At 34.7% G+C, this 19,765-nt stretch overlaps 1 protein-coding gene across 8 annotated transcripts in view; it reads left to right on the plus strand.

Moving 5' to 3' along the window:
- The window catches only part of PHLDB2 (pleckstrin homology like domain family B member 2), a 68,046-nt gene that overhangs the window by 37,018 nt on the left and 11,263 nt on the right, over positions 1-19,765 (plus strand). For 3 of the 8 annotated variants that reach the window (XM_025163825.2, XM_088144510.1, XM_088144509.1), the window contains exons 8-15: positions 5,627-5,755; positions 6,941-7,096; positions 7,669-7,779; positions 8,335-8,424; positions 10,326-10,469; positions 12,734-12,868; positions 15,291-15,390; positions 17,048-17,062. In XM_025163825.2, the coding sequence (XP_025019593.1) occupies positions 5,627-5,755; positions 6,941-7,096; positions 7,669-7,779; positions 8,335-8,424; positions 10,326-10,469; positions 12,734-12,868; positions 15,291-15,390; positions 17,048-17,062 (880 nt within the window). Of the gene's footprint in view, positions 1-5,626; positions 5,756-6,940; positions 7,097-7,668; positions 7,780-8,334; positions 8,425-10,325; positions 10,470-11,032; positions 11,207-12,733; positions 12,869-15,290; positions 15,391-17,047; positions 17,063-19,765 lie in introns of all 8 variants that reach the window. The other 5 variants (XM_088144511.1, XM_007423799.3, XM_025163827.2 and 2 more) reach the window with 5 other exon arrangements.

The raw sequence follows: 19,765 nt of genomic DNA on the forward strand, positions 1-19,765 counted from the left end.
TTGGAATAACTTGGAGGTCTGGTTTATCACAAGCCTGGATGTTCATTGTAAAGCCATGATGTGACCAAGATTATGACCAAGACTTCTTAAGCCTTGTTTTACAAAGCCTTGTATGATTGTCGAAATGAGGTCTACTTGGGATATTGTTTGGAATTTTATGGCAATTACTGAATCTTTTTCCTAATGGGAATTTGTAATTTTAGAGGGATTTGAAGTTCAACTGATTCAGTTCTTTCAGCTACACTGCTGGCTTAACTCATTGCTTAACTTAAACAAGTTTGAAGACTTTTGGGGGAGGGAGGGCTAGATTTTTCAAAACCATTTTGCAGTTCAGAATGTTAATATTTTGGAAACTTCAAAATTAAGTTTTACTATTTGGAATTTATTTCCTATATGCAAAATACTGTTTTTGCTCCCATCAGAGTTCATAGCTAATTATTTTCACAGTAGAAAAGGCTTCGATACAAGATGAGACAAGTAAAAACAGGTGTCTTGAGTGAAATTTTCCCAAGAGAAAGAGGTTCCTTGCCTTGTTTCTGCATATGGGGTGGGGGGAGCAGATAGGATTTACAGCCTCCTGGCACAGCTGGGAATCCAAGCAGAATTTGGATTTTATTGGTGATATTTGATACAGTCACAGCTGTCCAAGGGAAAAGGACGTATATCCAGGATGGGTTGGGACTCCTCACTTCTTCCTGCCTTAGGATCTTAGCAGGCTTCATTTCTCTTTTTGCTGCTTATCTCCTGGTCAGGATGCTCAGATCTTCCTAACAGCAAAGTTGCAGTGGAAAGCAAACAGATAGTCACGTTCTATCATGCATGTTCATCTGGGTGGAAAAAGGCCTACTGTGAATAGGGGAAGGAAATGGAGGATGGTAGCAGCAGCACTAAGAAGCAGGAGTTTGTTCTGGGCTAGTTCCCAGTTGGATACTTGGCTAAGCCCGTGGCTTCCTTTGAGGTATCAAAGGGTATGTAGAGAGATTGGGATAGGCTGTTCCATTACACCCTCTAGGCTATGCATGTGGACACCTCTAGGATTTCCCTTCTAGCATCCCAAACTGCTATTCAATTTCTGAACTTTTTTTTTCAGTTATAGCTTTTCGTATTACCTGTTTATGGCTGCATGCATTCTCAGTCACTGTATCTTATAAATAAAATAACACGTTTTTGGATTTGTATAGAATAATGCAGATGTAAGTTTCTGTTTTAAAAACAAAGTAAAACGTGCATGAAACTATTGACATGAATAAAGTGGTGTATAAATATTTCCATTTGTCTAAAATATATTGCAGATATAATCAAAATAACTGTGCGTATGTATGTGAGAGGAAGGGATGTGCATCATTATGTTGATTCTGTTCTGATCAGGGTTACATACTGTCTAGAAACTGTGACTAATTTTTAGAGATAAGAAACATAGCCAGCTGCCTATTCTGTTTCCTCCATTCATTCTGTCTTATAGACATTCAATTTATAGTGGAAAGATGAAATATAAATGTACTAAATTAATAAGCAAATTGTATATGAACAGCATGCATACGTGTTGATTACAAAGTTCATTAATAAATATCTGCTCCATTTTTAAAAAAAGTTATTTTAAAAATCTTTAAAACCTGTTATAAACCCAGGTATCCATATGAGCACTTTTAATGGAAATTTTATACACAAAGTACAAGAAAGGATTAGATTTGTCTCCAGTTGCAATTCTGGCCAGTGTATTCTTATATGAGTATAAAATAACTTTGGAAGGGCTTGCTGGCAATTGCACATCTTACAGAATTTAGTCTCAGAATTTTATAAAACAAACATGTCTTGCACTCTGTATCATATTATTTACAGAAAAAAATATCCTATTGTATGTGTCTCAATATGTAGCACATAACACAGTAAGTGTATTTTAGGGTAAATGGAATAAATCTTCATTATTCATGTTCACATGGTGGTCACTGTCTGTTTCAAGATAGTGTTGCATTTTTCTTTTTCTTTTTTTAAACCATTCTGTATAATTGTGTTCCTGTTGTATAAAAGACATTAATTCTGATCTAACAAAGTGCTTGTCTCCAGTCTTAAAGAAAAATAGGAAATGGCTCTTCCACTTGGCATTAGATTTCCTTGTCTATCCATTACATGCAGCTGTTAACCTTCCAAATTAATGGCTTCCCTTGTAAGATGAGCTCAATGACATCCTTGTATTTAGTATCACTGACCAACAAAAGATGTTAACTTTTCTGTTTAGCTTCCTTGTTACCCTGGCAAATGAAAGTGTTGAATGAAGCTCTAAGAATTCATAAAAGTACCAAGAGTTGTTTATAGGGTTGTTGTTTTTTCTTAAATAACTTTTCTGGGAGATTAAGATATTTTCAGTTTTCATTGCATGTGGAACAGATACTTATTTTTCCTGAATCAAAATCTTTGGCTAAACCATTTTTAAAGATATAGCTGTAGAAAACTAGCTTTGCAACTTATTGCAAAGCTTATAAAAAATGGGATCCAGGGAAATCTAATAAGTTAATAAGCCAGTCAGCTTAATGTCTGTTCTGTGCAAATTGGTGGAAATAGTAATCAAAGGAAACATAAATAAGCATATAGAAGAACAAGTCTTAAAATTATCATGGATCCTGTCTCACCAACCTGTTAGCATATTTGAGGGTGCCAACTGGTATGTGAATAGAGGTGACCCAACTGATGTTGTGTACCTAAACTTTGAATAAACTTAGCAGTCTTAGGATAAGGGAACCTGTCCTTTTATGGATTACTTCCTGGCTAAAAAAACAGAGGGCAAGTAACAGGAATAAATGGGAAATATTTCAATGGAGGGAAGAAAGAGAGTTAATAAAGGATCTGTGTTAGGATCCATGCTTTTATCTGTAAATGACAGTGACTTAGCAGTAAGCAGTGAACTAGCCAAGTTTGCAGAGGCTACCAAACTGTTCAGGGTGATGAACCCACTGTAAATATGAAATCCAATTTAAATAAGTGTAAAGTAAGACATATTGGGACATTCCTCCCTCCTCACCCCCAAACTTCACACTCAGACTTATATGTCTGAGCTGCCTGTAATCAATCAGGAAAGAGATTTGAGATGTATAGTGGATTGCTGAATTAAGATACCAACTCAATGTGCAGAATCCATTAGACATCTTCTAGTGAGCCTGATTGGAAAAATATTTATAAAAAAAATTCTTCATATGGTAGATAATTTGTGGGATTCATTCCTTAAGATGTGATCATGACCTTTAACTTGGAGGTTTTAAAAAGGGTGTTGGATGAATTCATGAAAAACAGGTCTGTCAAGAGTTATTATTCATAAAGACTCAATTCTTACCTCCAAATATCAGTTGCAGGAGAACCGTGATAGGAAAGATAAGTCGTCTTCTCCTGCTTAAGAACATGTAGGCAGGCTAAGTTGAGCCTTGGCCTGGCTCAGCAGGGTTATTGCTATGTTCTTATGCTAATCAGTACTGCTATAATATAATTTGGAATTTATCGATATGACATCCCCATGGCATCCTAGGAACTTTTAAATTAAATATTGAGGAAATGTGCTTTACATTATAGAAAATTGTCTTATGATTCAGAGAAAGAGAATAGCTTTTTCCTGCTGGTTTGGAACGTGTTCCAGAGTGTTTTTCTTGCAACAGAGGACTTAGAGCAGATCTTTCTGGCAGGCCAGCTGTGGAAGTGTGTAAATCCCCAGTGGACAGCTGTGAAATATTGGCTTACTTCTTTTGCTTTACAGGAAGTTCTCTGTTCCCAAAACAGTTTCTTGCTTTGGAGGAGGAGAATATAAAGGTCTGGCTTTGGTGCCTATATATCCTCCTTCTTGGGATATATAATAGTAAAGATTAAAGGAAGGTTTAGCTATGGACGAGGAAAGCCTGTGAATCCTAATCAAGTTTAGGGTTGAACATGAGAGAACTAGAGAAAAAGAATAAAACAGCCCAGTGAAAAGTAAAAAAAAAGAGAGAGAGAGACTTGTTAGAAAGCTATCAGATTGAAGTAAAATATTTTATTCTTCCAATCAGATTTGTACTATCAGCAAACCCACTGCAAATATCATAGGGGTATTCAGAAAAAAGACAGACCTTTAATAATTATTGGCCACTGTATGAATCAATTTATACAATCATTCTGTTCATTTTAGTAACCCTTACTTGCTAGTGGAAGTTAACCTAGAAGGGTCTTTTGACAAAAATAGAAAGTGTTTAGCTTATATACTGTAAGTTTCTAGTTGATGAACTATTACTGAGGTTTCTATAGATCTGTAGTCTTAAAAATTTTGTTTTTTATTTTTGTTTTCAAAACAAAATGAAGTATCTTTATGAGAAATATGTAAAGTAACCTAAAACTTTATCTGACCAGGGTAAACTAATACTTTATCTGACCAGGGTTATCTGACCAGGACAGGCTTCCTTCAGCTGAATCAGTTTTTTTCCAGCATGTTTGATCATTGAAACAGAATTTCCTGCCCCAAACCACTTATTGTTGAATGATCTGCCTTTCACTGCTTATAAACTGTCTTAAGGACTACTTACTGTATGTCTTTGTTACCTTTATGTCATCGTGAATAATACCTGTTTTTTTCACACTATAAAGCCTTTACCTTGTTTTTCTTCTATCATCTAACATGCTGCCATTTCTGTTTTGTCATAGCTAATGCATCATTGATCCTGAAAGCATTAAAGATAACACTTCATCTGGAAAAAAAAAAAAAAAAAACAGAAATAAAATTATGAGAAACCTGGTTCCAGGAGTTTAATTGCAAATCTAACTGTGACTTTATTAGTTTCTACTAATTAAGTATATAATTGGTTTAGGAACATGTTCAGAAAATTGAAATTAATTAATGGAGTTTATTCTGGGAACTTATATGTTCTCAAATCTGAGTTAGGTTTTGTTGGCAGAGAAGTCTTTTTTTTTTTTTAGCTGACAAATGGCAAAATTACGTTACATTGTACAGTAACGTTTTAAACTTCATTATTGTAAAGATAAGTTTGAAGAATATGGAACTAAGAAAACAAGCCAGTTTATAAATCTCTCCCAACATAAGGTTCTTCACTTGTGTTGGGATTATGACTTCCAGAATTTCTGTTGACCATGCTGGGAGATATGACGCCACCAAATCTACAGAGAGCTAGGTTGCAGAAGACAGCATTACATCATATATTATATAGTATGATTTATGGCACCTTTATTTATGTAATATTATATTCCATGTAGCTTAGAATTACCATACATTCTAAGCTACAAGAGAGTTTCTCTGTGGTTACGATAAAGGTCCATGTCTTCTGAATATATCTACGATTTTTTATTATATGAAATAAACCTCATTTTTCCATACCTGATTTTAAACAATAGCAGAATAAATGCTGACAAATATCTATAACAGGTTGACTAAACTGCCTTGTGGATATGCCTAGTTTGTTAAAATTATATTCAGAATATTGTGCTTACATGCAATTGAACATGCAAATTAGCTACAGCCTTCCAGCATGTGAAGCATTCCTGTGAAGCATTGAGCCCATCCCTTCAGTCCCCCCTTTCCACCCTTTGCTCTTCAGAATCACTAACTACTGCTTGGGTTTGAAGGTAATTCTGTTCTTTATTTTTCTGGCTCAAACTCCAGGAAAAAATAAAGCTTGATGCTGAGAGGGAAAAACTAGAAAAGCTTCAGGAGCTTTACTCCGAGCAGAAGACTCAGCTTGATAATTGCCCCGAGTCCATGAGGGAACAGTTACAGCAGCAGCTAAACAGGGTCAGTAGCATGGATGTGGTGTTTTTTAGTGATTGTAATCAGATCAAGCCCCAAGATTTCTAACCGACTCTTTCTTTTTTCATGGCTTCAGTGCTGGTTTTCTATATTGCTGATAAGAACTTAAGTGCATGGTGACAACTAAACAGAATGTCAAAAGCTGGATTAACAATGGGTGTGCACTACATGCTTCAAAAGTTATCAGCCAGCTAAGGCTTAGCACCGTGTGGCATTGATCCCTAAGATGTGTATGAATGAGTGTGAGTGTAATTTTGATGTTCAATCAGATTAGGTATCCATACTGTGAATGAGGAAAAGAATGCTCAATTCAGCATGAATGACTACTTGTTTAATACTTATTGTAGCATTATAAAATTTTAAATATGTGTATTCATTTCAAAAATTGAAACATGTATGAACTAGGTCCTTCCCCAAATATTTCTTTTCTATTAGATTATATTTTAATAATTCCATATATTTTGATGACTGTTTTGTTTTAATTTTACAGCATTTATGAATTTAAATTTATAACACAACACAGGAAATATTGGAAGATTTGTTTGGGGATAGAGAAAATGCATCAAACATTTTCAGATTAGTCTTATTCTGAGAATAAAATAGTACCTTTTTCTCAAAAAGAAAAAATTGAAAATGAAATTTGGTAAAAAAAATCTGAGGCAAGTCACACAGCTAGTTAGATTTACATACCTTGTTTAAAAGATAGACAAAAAATTACATCTCTGAATAACCCTGCTGCAATACTGTGTTAGCTATATCTTAAAAATGCATATCGGGTTGCGATCATGCCCATTCTAAACTGCAACAATTTTTCGTATTGGCACCCCCTTTAATTATGAGATTCGCTATACTGAACTGCATATTCAGCACTCTAAACACCTCTGTTCATGATGCTAAAACATGATAAAGAGATGACTAGGCTAAAGTAAAAAGTGAATCTGTTGTCATTGATTAATTTGAGGATGTACATGATAATTTTAATTTCAAGTCAACAGGTATTTTTAAAAAAACTTGCATGAGTAGATGTGATTCTTAGGCTACATTTCTGTGAAACGGTGGAACACCAATTGAACTCTCTGGGATTTAACTTTTTTTTGGATTATGCTTATGTCTGTTTTCACAAGCAATATAAAGCGTTTAAAATTAATACATTGATTTTTCTTATTGAAGGATGCAGACTTGTTGGAGGTAGAAAGCAAACATTTTGAAGATTTGGAATTTCAGCAGCTTGAAAATGAGAGCAGATTAGATGAAGAAAAAGAGAACTTAACCCAGCAGCTTCTGCGTGAAGTTGCTGAATATCAGCGTAGCATTGTCAGCAGAAAGGTAATTTTTTTTTAAGTTGATTAGATCATTCCTTTGGATAGTTTCTTTCCAGTTCAGGTTCAACTGGCTGCAGTTGGTAATCTAGCCAATAATTAGCAGTTTGCTAACAATTCAGTTAATTGTTGATTACTGGATCTGGCCACTAAGATTTAGTAATTGGTTAAGATGGAAAAAATGATATAAAGTACTATATTTCCATTTCTCAGTTTCTTAGCATGAAAGTTTTTTATTTTTAAGGCAGATGGTATCTTTCCCAGAAGTGTATTTATGTTTGCATAGATGTTCCATGTAGTCATATTCTTCCATAATTATTATTCTCCTTCATCTTCCTTTTGGAGTAGTAGTAGAAATAGTGCTGGTAGTGCTAGCTGGTAGTGCTGCTGGAATATACAAGCAAGTGAAGTCCAATCCCCAAAAAAAAGAATTACAGAAAAAAAAAGTGAAGTGAAGTGTTGCTGGCGTGTAGCTTTCTTAAGTCTTCTGCTTAAATTTGACTTTCAAATGGACAGGAACTGTATGAACAATATTCTGAAGCTCATATTAAATACATGTTAACATTATCTTTATGATAGGAAAAGGTTTCTGCTCTCAAAAAACAAGCCAATCACATTGTACAACAAGCACAAAGAGAACACGATCATTTTGTCAAAGAGAAAAACAATTTACTGATGATGTTGCAGAGGGTAAGCACTTCTTTCTTGTTCTTCCAAGACCTTAATTAAATTGTAAATCAGAATTATATTGTGTTGGTCAACTTCCTCTTTTTAAAATTTTTATATAAGCACATGTTGGTCTGATCCAGATCAGGACCATGTGACATAAAGAAGTCTGTAATATATAAAGTCCAATAAAGAAGTGAATGATGTTTATAGTGAATCCTTCATGCATACCCGTGTTTTCCATAATAATGGAATCTATATGACATCTTTACGTTAACATGCAATGGATTTGATAAATTTTCCCCAGCAGCTTTATCAGGAACAAGTGTGTTTGTGGGTATCATCTAGTGTTTGCTGAGGGAAATTTTGGTGTAAAACTAATCCAGGAAACAAATTTGGAAGGATACCTATATGATCTACACTTTGAAGATGGAAACAAAAATAAAACAATGTATTTGTGAACAATTCTCAGGTGAAGCATCATTGAAACTTTTGCAAATACAGTTATTTTTGAAGGAAGGGAAATACAAGTTACATATTTGTATAACATGTATCTCAAATATAACTTGTTCTCTACAGGAGAAGGAAAATCTTTGCAGTCTAGAAAAGAAGTATTCTTCACTGTCAGGAGGCAAAGGATTCCCTCTGAGTCCCAGCAGTCTAAAAGAGGTAGTGTGAGCTTTGGGAGAAAGGGATGAGAAACAATATAGTAACTCGTACATTTTTCATATTATTGCAACCATTTTATAAAGTACAATGAGAAGTGACTTTCACTTTCCTATGTCTATAAAAGAGCTGATTAATTTTCATTGCTAATATTTTAAAGGTAGTTAGTTATTCTAAGGAGGATTTTTAAAATAAAATTTGACATAGACATCTGCACAAAAAGGAAATATATACTGTTTTGAACCCCAAACAAACCATTGCATTCCCGAAGTTCTGCGTAAGCTTTTTGGATCAACCGGGGTTGGGAAGGTTCTAGGATTTGGATGAAACAAAATCCAGAAATATCAGATGATTTTAACAGGGCATGTAGCATAAGACTGTAAATGTGGAGCTGAAGTCATTGGCCTTTCAAATGATCTTCAGTTCCTTTAGATTTCATGTCCATTTTTTTCATCTTATTCCTTTTGCATACATATTTCAGTGATCATTCATTTTTAGATTATGCAAATATTTATTTCAATGTTAGAGTTGTACCAGTATGTGAAGAATTAGAATGGAAAGGGGGAAATCAGACTCTTTCAGTATATCCTTTCAGTTCTTGCTTGTGCCTAAACATTTTCTGCTACTATTGCTGCTGCTGCTGCTAACAACTTCCTTAATTTTACTGAGAATTGCAGCTGTTCTAATCGCTGTAGTTAAAAATAAAGGCTTTATTAGAGTATTCTGCAAAACATTTGATTGCAATCATATCCCTAAATTATTAGTGGTTCATGAATTTATTTTGATGGAATTGAAAAAGTGATATTCTCTCATATTTTTGATTCATCTAATTATAGTATAGAAGTTTATTGACTAGGGAGCTTCATATTTTAAAAGGTTTTAAGTGTTTGCTTGCTTTAAAAAAATCAGTCAGCTTAATTCCCATTCCTTATAGGGATCATGCTTGCAAATTCCAACAGTCAGACTTTCAGAGTACCACATAATAAAACAAGATTTTCTAGAAGATCTACTCAAACATGGCAGTGTTTTAAGCAGCTGCTATATTAAATTAAATAATGAAAATAAAAAATAAAATGTCCAATTCCTAAAAGGAGAGTAGCAGAGAAGGGGCATGATGAAGAGAATCGGATTTTGTAGAAAACAGAGAAGAGTCCCTTTCTCACTTTGAGTCATCCAACTGAACTCCAAAAAGAAGGAAAGGAAGTACTATTACTACAAACTAAGTAGTTGACCAGTGGAGTTTACTATCACAAAATATAAATTGAATGAATTGATGGATAAATAAATAAAGTAATGATGATGAATTTGGATGGCTTTAAAAGGGGGGAGGGGTGTAGACAGAAGTACAAATGATTACTAGTCACAGTGGATTCAGTACCATGCAGGATAATACTACTCCATTCCTTTCTTTTTGAGGGCTTGCAGTGGCCACCTTGAAGTATGACAAAGATGGAATATAAATGCAATAATTAAACAGGAACTTGGTTGGCCATTGTTATAATAAAATGGTAAATTAAACTGATAATTTGCCATCCATATCCATAAATTTGAAAGAAAATAACCAGAATTATGTTTGATATCTAGATGTTTATTTTCATTTCAGTATTTTAAAGTTACATGCAACAATTGTGACTTAATATGTTTGTAGTAGTATCTAAATTGAAAAACATTTTTCATATATATAATGAGTTTTTTGATAACCCTTTTGTTTGCAGTAAATTAAAGCATTGAGAATGCAGTGTAGATGATTGAAAAAGTATGTCAAGAAAATTGTTTTGTAATATCACAGAGTTGGCTGTATCACTCTAAGCTAATTTTCACAGCAAAATTAGAAATTTAAACTCTTGCATGCCTTTTAGCTTTTGCTTCTTTTGTATGTTTAACCTCTGAATTCCTCCTTTTAGGGTTATGTGAATGTAAATGACATTAGTGACCCGCATGGCAATTCCATGAATATATCCCCTTCCACACAACCCCCCTCTGCTGCTGATGCTGTTCCCACTGAACCTTCCACAGCTGGCCTGATGAGCCAGTCACAAAATAAAGAGGTTTGTTGGAGAGACATTTCCCATGTGTATACATTGTGCTTTCAAATTTTGTTCCCTTGATGTTGACAGGTTATAGTAAACCTTTTTATTAAAAAGTTGAGTAAGGAGCTGAGTTAATTTCCCCCCGTGGGTCTCTTTCAGGAACAGTTGTTGTACGTGTCTGTATGTCTTGTGTATATCTTCTGTCTTCCTTCTTACATTCTTTTCCAGAGTGCTGATGAAGTAACTTGGGACTTATTATACACTCACTGAACACCTTGTGTTTACACCAGGCCCATTTTGATTTCCAGGAAAAACAGCAAAGCGAGGTCCATTTTTCCCTAGTAGGATATCACAAACCTAATTGATATCCTACTTCCAGTCTTCCAGTACAATGGGAGAAAAATACCATTTGTTTATTTGTTTTTCTCTGTAAACTGTTAATCATGCTTCATGCATCTGACAAAGTATGCTCTGGCTTACAAAAGCCTTTCCCATAGTAAACCTCTTTGTATATTTGCATGTATTTAAAAAAAAAAAACACTCAATACCATTTCTTTCTCTTTTTTTCCCCCTCTATAAAGCTAAGATCACCTTTCTGTTATGGATCTATGATTCCTCACTCTCTCTCTCTTCGCCCTCTTGCACAACTTTCACCAGCCCACTGGCCTGAGGTCAGGGCTGCCAATGTAGAACCTTTTCCTTTACCTGATACACCACCTCCTCTACCAGCTAAGAAACACCGGAGGGAGTCCCAGGTAACATGCCAGAAGGCAGGCTGGCTTGATAATGATATGCTTTGCATGCATTTTTCTGCCCCAGCTTGATAAAGTGCTTGCAAAATAGCCATTGGTCAGCTCTTCTGAGAACTGAAGATCTGAATCTAGGGCCCAATGCCTTTTCCCCTAAAATTGACTGGTGGAATTCTAGCATTTATAAAGGTTTTGCATGCAGAGCTTTGCATACCAGATTAGTTGAGAAAACTTGGAGATGCATCTAGTTAAGGATCACACACTTAAGCATCTTCTTACGCATGCATAATTTCTTTATCTAGACCAGTGTCTTACAGTTTTATGTCAAACTGACATATTCAATGCTAATTACTAATAATACATGCCTTTTTCTGTAAAAGTAGGAGTTAAATGAATTGAACTTAACTGTTAAGGTTACTGTCTTCATTAACATTTTGAATGAATATTGTCTAATTCTGATATCAGCACAGTAAATAGTATATATATGGTGTGAAACATTAAGAATAAGCACTTCTTTGAGTAGAACCTAGCCTCCGTGAACGTTGCTGTCAATGTATTTTTATTTCATGGTAAACCTTGCTGGTCTCCCTGTGACTTTTTTTTAGCAGGGGCTAGGGATTGATTACCCAGGCAAAGAAATCAATTTAAGACTACATTCTTTGGCTTCTTCTTCTTCCTCTGTTCAGAAGGAACAGCTCAGAGCCCTCATTCTTTACAATATGGGAAGGCAGGTTAAACAAATCCACAATAATTAATTAGTTATACCTAATGGAAGGAACCACCAATTACTAATTGGCATACTGGTTGGGTAAGCTGTAAAGCAGGTTTAGCATTTAGATTTATCCAGTAAGAGATTACCATTTAGCATACATTTTGCAATAATACATTTCATTAAAAGTAAACTAACCCTAAGGAACACTGACCTTATGAAGTTTCCTTTCTTATCAGTAAATGACCACTTCCATTATACCTTGTATTTGAAACAAATTACAGCAAATAAAATCACAAAAACCATTGTAACTTCTTTGTCTTTTTGTTCAAACATTGTGCATCAGAATGTATTATATGTGCCACTGCTCTTTTCCAAAATGCTTTTCTTGTTTGAAAACCTTTTTATCACAGTGGAATAAAAGACCAGATGGGATGGTGCAACCCTGCTGTGGGACAGTTGGAGTTCTACAGAGATTTAGTTTTGCATATATTCAGCTATTATAAAATAGAACAAAGGATTTATGACAAGTATAATCACAAATTTAAAATGTCTCATATATTTTCCTTTTAATATAGAACCTATTCCTGTAATATAATGTTTACATTAAAATATTAGGTTTCTTGTGGAAATCGTTCATATAGTGAAAAATGGTTTAAAGAGCTATTTTATTTCTGTGGATCTGGAGATGTTCTTTTACCTGTCTTTGGCCTCATACAATTTTCAATTCAATTTTAAAATTAAATTATGACTTTTCAGAAACATTAATAATATTCATAGCATGTCATCACAGTAGCATTTTACACACTTTTATTTATTTTAAGCACTTCCGAAATTTGGAAGAGAGAAAGAAGCAGCATAAAGAAGGCCTGTACATGAGTGATACTTTGCCCCGCAAGAAAACAGCTCCTCCTATATCACCTCATTTCAGTAGTTCTACTCTTGGACGAAGTGTTAAGGTAAGCAATGATACAGCTCAGAGAAAGGCAGGAACTGAATTTCTTTGAATCACTGCTAAAGTTAACAAATTTCCATTGATTTCAGTACAATCTTAATCGGCTTGATTGATGGCCTTCCTCTTCACACATGCATATCCCTTTTCCCACAATCTCACATCAGATTGCTAGATTTACAGTGTAAATCCTTGTACATTTAGTCAAAGTAAATTTCTCTCTACTTTGTAAGAATTGTGCTTAAAATTACATCATCAATATTTACATAATATAATAACATAAAATTTTATTGCCTTAACATACAAATAAAAGTTTTTGGTAACAGACATGAGATTGCCTAATTCCCCTGTAGCTCCCCAACCATGAGAGAGACTGGCGGATTTAAGACAGCCAACTGCTTCATGGCTGGATTGAATTGGATCTTAGAGCTCCTTGCTAAAGACTGACCAGATAATCACTACTGCACAGTGAAATTCAAAATACCTTATATTCATACCCGCAGGATCTGACTTTGTTTTGGTCTCCATCAGTACAGTACAATTAATTTTAAAAGAAACACCCTGAGAGTATGGTGAGCATAAACCACAGTTAACTCCACTGAATAGTTCCCTTGTATTTATCCTAGATTCAAACAGCCAGGAGATATACAAGTTCTCCTTTAAACTGGATTGCCTTAAGCTACTTTAAATAAAAAGCAAGAGTTACAGTCCTGTGAAAAAGAAAATACACCCTCTTTGAGTTCTATGGTTTTACGTATCAGGACATAATAAAAATCATCTGTTCCTTAGCAGTTCTCAAAAGTAGGTATAAATACAACCTCAGATGAACAACAACACATGACATATTACACCATATCATCATTTATTTTACAAAAAGAAAGCCAAAATGGAGAAGCCATGTGTGAAAAACTAAGTACACCTTATGATTCAATAGCTTGTAGAGCCACCTTTAGCAGCAAAAACTTGAAGTAATCATTTTCTGTATGACTTTATGTCTCTCACATTGTTGTGGAGGAATTTTGGCCCACTCTTCTTTGCAACATTGTTTCAGTTCATTGAGGTTTGCAGGCATTTGTTTATGCACAGCTCTCTTGAGGTCCCACCACAGCCTTTCAATCGGGTTGAGGTCTGGACTTTGATTGGGCCATTGCAACACCTTGATTCTTTTCTTTTTCAGGCATTCTGTTGTAGATTTGCTGGTGTGCTTGGGATCATTATCCTGTTGCATGACCCAATGTCAGCCAAGCTTTAGCTGTCAGACAGATGGCCTCACATTTGACTCTAGAATACTTTGGTATACAGAGGAGTTCATGGTCAACTCAATGACTGCAAGGTGCCCAGGTGCTATGGCTGCAAAACAAGCCCAAATCATCACTCCTCCACCAACGTGCTTGACAGTTGGTATGAGATGTTTGTGCTGATATGCTGTGTTTGGTTTTCACTAGACATGGCACTGTGCATTCTGGCCAAACATCTTCACTTTGGTCTCATCTGTCCAAAGGACAGCATTCCAGAAGTCTTGTGATTTGTTCAGATGCAACTTTGCAAACCTAAGCCATGGTGCCATGTTCTTTTTAGAGAGAAGAGGCTTTCTCCTGGCAACCCTTCCAAACAAACCGTACTTGTTCAGTCTTTTTCTAATTGTACTGTCATGAACTTTAACATGCTAATTGAGTTCAGTTAGCATGTTAAAGTTCATGACAGTACAATTAGAAAAAGACTGAACAAGTACAGTTAAAGAGTCTGAGATGTCACTCTTGGATTTTTTACAATTTCTCTGAGCATTGCAAAGTCTGACCTTGGGGTGAATTTGCTGGGACATCCACTCCTGGGAAGATTGGCAACTGTCTTGAATGTTTTCCACTTGTGAATAATCTTCCTCACTGTAGAATGATGGACTTTCAATTGTTTGGAAAGGGCCTTATAACCCTTCCCAGATTGATGGGCAGCAACAATTGCTTCTCTAAGATCACTGCTGATGTGCTTTACTCTTTGGCATTGTGTTAACACACACCTCAAAACCAACAAACTCCTAAAACTTCAGCTTTTATAGAGGTAGTCACACTTGCTGATGATCAGTTGATCAAGGGCATTTGATTAGCAGCACCTGGCTGCTACTTAGCCTCTTCATACCTGTGGAAGCAGTAAGGGTGTACTTAGTTTTTCAAACATGGCTTCTCCATTTTGGCTTTCTTTTTGTAAAATAAATGATGACATGATATAACATGTCATGTGTTGTTCATCTGGTTGTATTTACCTACTTTTGAGAACTGCTAAGGACCAGGTGATTTTTATTAAGTCCTGATACATAAAACCATAGAACTCAGAGAGGGTGTACTTTCTTTTTCACATGACTGTATATATGAAATTTATTTGAGGGATTTATATATAAAAAGCGGTACCTCTAAATGTTTGTTTTTTCCTGGCAGGGTCACCTGCCACTTGGACAAAGCAGTAGCTGTGGCAGCATACTTCCTCATTGTTCAGGATCTATGACAAAAGAGGTGGAGCCAAGGAGAACTCATAAAGGTAAAGCTATTTAAAATTATTCCATAAATTTATGTACAATAATAACCTAATGGAAATCCTATTTCACATTAACATGAGTACATATTTCTTTTAATTGAATAAATGCACAATAAATTAATTCAGCTTAATTCAGCTTTAGCTGTTTTAATGGACTCTTCATGTTCTCAAGACCAACGTTCTTTTTTGCAGAAGGAATTTGGACCATCTAAGAAAATTACATTACTCTATATGTATTATGTATTATTTAAGACTCAAAGTTTACTTATTTTGTATACTTCATTGTTGCAGATGGTGAATTGTCTTAATAGTTTCTTATAGTAAGATTCCACTTCAGACAATTACCATGTTGAATTCTGTGAAAACCTGTCTCAGCTCAGCATGTATTCATTTTCAGATTGATCAGAAGCAGATTGTCATAGTTTTTCTTGAAATTAAGTCTTTCAGCTGTCTCTCACGCTTTGTTATTATTTGAATAGTGCCTGAGCATAACTGCCATGCTGAATCTCATTTTCATTGTAACTTGAATATCAAGGCCACATTCCCACCTCTGCATCTATTATTTATTGCTTTTATATACTCATGTATTCTGTATTCATACAGAGTGATATACACTGGGAATTTTTTTTTATAGATGCCCACGTTCATTCTTCCTGCCCCTGGAACATTTAGATATCAGATGGAAGGCTAGAAGGTCTCATTCACAAGACATATCTAATTTTATTTGGTCTATCGAGTGGGCATTTTGGTGTCTAGCTAAATCCTGTGGCTACCCTGTTGAACTAGAAACCATATGTAAGAAGGGATGTTGTCAGATCTGCAATGTCTTTCTAAACTATTTCTAATGTTTAAGACAAAGTGGGGAATCTCTAATTAATTGGAAGTATTGCAGTATAACTGTTAAGACTACTGACAGTTACAGCTTTTTTTTTTTTGGTTATCCGTTCAATTGCATCTGAATCTTGGAGACTGCAGGGACTGGATAAGTCCCTGCAGTTTTCTTGGCAAGGTTTTTCAGAAGTGGTTTGCCATTGCCTCCTTCCTAGGGCTGAGAGAGAGAGACTGGCCCAAAATCACCAAGATGGCTTTGTGCCTAAGGTGGAACTAGAACTCACAGTCTCCCGGTTTCTAGCCTGATGCCTTAACTACTACATCAAACTGGCTGTCACAGAAAACATAAAGGCAAACAAAACCCTAGTCTCAGCTGCCTTCTCTGATTTTAAAATTAGACTTACTAAATTAGAAGTAAGGTCCACTAAGTTTAATAGGATTTGTGTACTGTACTTGCCTTGTGCAAATCAGATACCTATTTAGAATTGTTGATTTTTTTCTTTTTTAAACTGTGACCCCCCCAAGAGATGTGGATTCTTTAATTCTTAGGAAACCTACATTCACTATCTAAAATACCTTTAATGAAATGACTTGTTTTGACAAGGGCTGCAATCCAAAATATGTTGAAGAAAAAAAAAAATCTGTGGTAAGAGAAATCACCCCGATCAGAAATCAGCTTTTTTTCCCAGCTGCAATTTCTGGGGTTGCACTTCTCTATATGTGTGTAATTTGTGCGTGTTAGAATATTTGGTTTTAAATAATTATTTAATATTTTTAAAATTATTGTGATTTTTTTTCCTTTTAACTTTTTGTGTCTTATTAAAATCAGGTAAAGGCAAAAAAGGTATGAAAAACATTCTCTGTGGTGTTATATGCTTGGTTTGTGTTACTAACGGCAGAAGGGACACCGTCAAGTCATTCAGAATCAATATGTGTGGAAATTTTGAACTTCCTATTCCACTCAAAAACTTTAGGAAGGTATTATGATTTAAACAATCTCAGGTTTAAACCATACATACTCTGTCATATAATTAAGAACGGCATAATATGGGAAATAGGATCATGCCTGCTGGCTTTGCCCCCAAATTTATGGAGGTAGGAGGGATTCTGCATGGGAACGCCTTCTTGAGATCTGTGCCATCAGGATTCCAGGCCAGTATTCCAATGGCAGTACTTATTCAGTAAGAACATATTCTGATAGGAGTTGGTTGAAGATAATGGATCCAGTAGTGAATGTAGAACAGTTGACATATTCTGCTCCCCTCTGCCTATACTTATTAATCATTTGGGGAATTGTAAAAGTAGCACACAAATAAACTCTGCAGGTTTCTATTGTTAATTAATCTAGCTTAGATTTACAAATAAAACAAGCCAGGTTCACACATTGCACCTAGCTGTTGTAAAGTATCTTGGCAAATCTAAGCAACTGTGGCTTAGTCACATTGTTACCTCAATTGGTGAACCATGACATCACAAAAATATTGAAATCTATGTAATAACCAGTATTTCTTTTCATGAAAATGTCATGACACTGAGTTATAAACCCAATACTTGCATAATTTTGAAGAGAAGATATAAATGATATGCACACAACTGGAAGTATAGCCTGATATAGAAGTTAATAAAAGTAGCAATGTTGTAAATTTGTAGTGGGCTGTTTGTCCACATGTATGTATGTATGTTAGTTATTTGAGTCACATTGGAAATTTTATTCTCTTCCAACTTCCTTTTCTGAAAATGAGTATTGTTTACAGAAGACAAGTAGAGAAGGAATACTAATATGAATTACTGTTTTGGCTGTCTAAATAAAAGGAAGGCAGTTCTCCTACATGCTCTACAACTCTGTTGAAAGAAAGATGAACTGAAAATTTCCTCTCCTGGAGACCTTCACTTTCTTGTTACTACTACAGCACTAAAATATGCTGTGGATCTTTTTCCTCTTTTAACTGACTCTTCTTTTTCCCCCTTTTTCTTAAAAATATAAATGCTCTTGAGTTGGTAACAGGAAACTATTATCTGATTAAGGCAACCATGCATATAGAAGGAGCAGTATGGCAACCACTGATTTTCTGGGTTGGGAAACGTAGAAAGCTATTTAAAATGATTTCCATAAGCATATAAAAAGCATCTCTGATTCACCATAAACAAAAGACTCTTGACTGTGTTCTTTGTAAAAAGCAAGCTTTGAAAATTTTGTTTTGATTTCAACATTGTTCTGTTAACAACGATTGTGATATTAACAGCAATAATGTAACAGTTTCTATTTTAGTTTTAATTTCAATATGCTTCTGACAACTGTTTTTCTGGTTACTGTTATTTATGCTACCATCATTTAACTAAGCTTGCTTGTTTTTTTGGTTTTTTTTTTTGGTAAAACAGTTTTATGCAGTACCTTAAATTAACGATATGTTGAATTGAGACATTAACCATTAACTTAAGTTTTTCATTGTCATGCCAATATTAAAGTCACCTCTTCTTTTAGCAGATCCACTCATCTTTTTTAGCAGGACATAATATACAGTTTATATATTTAAGATTTTTTACAGGTATAATTTGATAGTATCACATTATGTTGTTGTTTTATTTGGATATGTGTTTCCTATTGCACAGTTATCCTACACAAACATACAGTATCAGCACATATCTTTAAAAAAAATTGAATGTATATGGCTGTGCAATAGGAAATAAGGCCGTACTTCCTTGTCAGGAAATTACCCAAAGTCTGCATCCCTGAGCACTTGATCCCTGAGCACTTTTGACTGCCAAAGTCTTGCTCTCTACAGAATACTACATTAAATACACATGTATCTTACTTAAGATCACAAAGATTAAAAGTGTGGAACTTCATCTAGTTTATCACACTCCAAAATAATTTTGCCTATCAACTTCCCCCAGCAAATTTAGTAGTCAGCTGAATCAGTATTTAGACTACTTTCTAAAATATATAATTTAAAGAATTTGTTGTCCAAATATACAATGGCTACTATTTCACACAACTTTTTAAAAAGATTACTTAAATTCAGGGCACAGAAGTCAATTCAACATTTATTATCCAAGTTAGATAAATGAAACCTCCCTTATCAAAAGCAGAATACTTGTGAATATTGGATGTTACAGATGACCAATAAAACAGTGATTCACATTGTGACTTTACAGATGTATGCAAAAATATTGATCCTAGGTCATCTCTTTAAATTAGATGTTAGCTTTTTCCCCCTTACAGTCCTACAGTTTTGGATTAATGGAGGTAATAAAATTGTACAGAAATGTATGGATTTGTTCTTTCTATATTCTTTTTGATTCCTTGACTTAGCCCAGGGCATTATTTCAAAGTCATCCACCATCATATGCTATGTAAAATTAGAATAAATGAGCTATACTGTATATATTTCTTCAAATTGAGAATCTAGAGTTCTGTGTTTTGCTAATGAGAATGCTTATTAGCTACTGGAAATTTTGATATTGCTAACAAAGAGCGTATATTTGTTTTTTAACAATTATTCTAATATATAATATTTGTGCAGCCTTTAGTTGCATGTATTTTGAA

This window comes from Python bivittatus, unplaced genomic scaffold (assembly GCF_059951505.1).
Source record: "Python bivittatus isolate LINGU-HERP-01145 unplaced genomic scaffold, Pbiv_v1 ctg000350_np1212, whole genome shotgun sequence".
NCBI lineage: Eukaryota > Metazoa > Chordata > Lepidosauria > Squamata > Pythonidae > Python > Python bivittatus.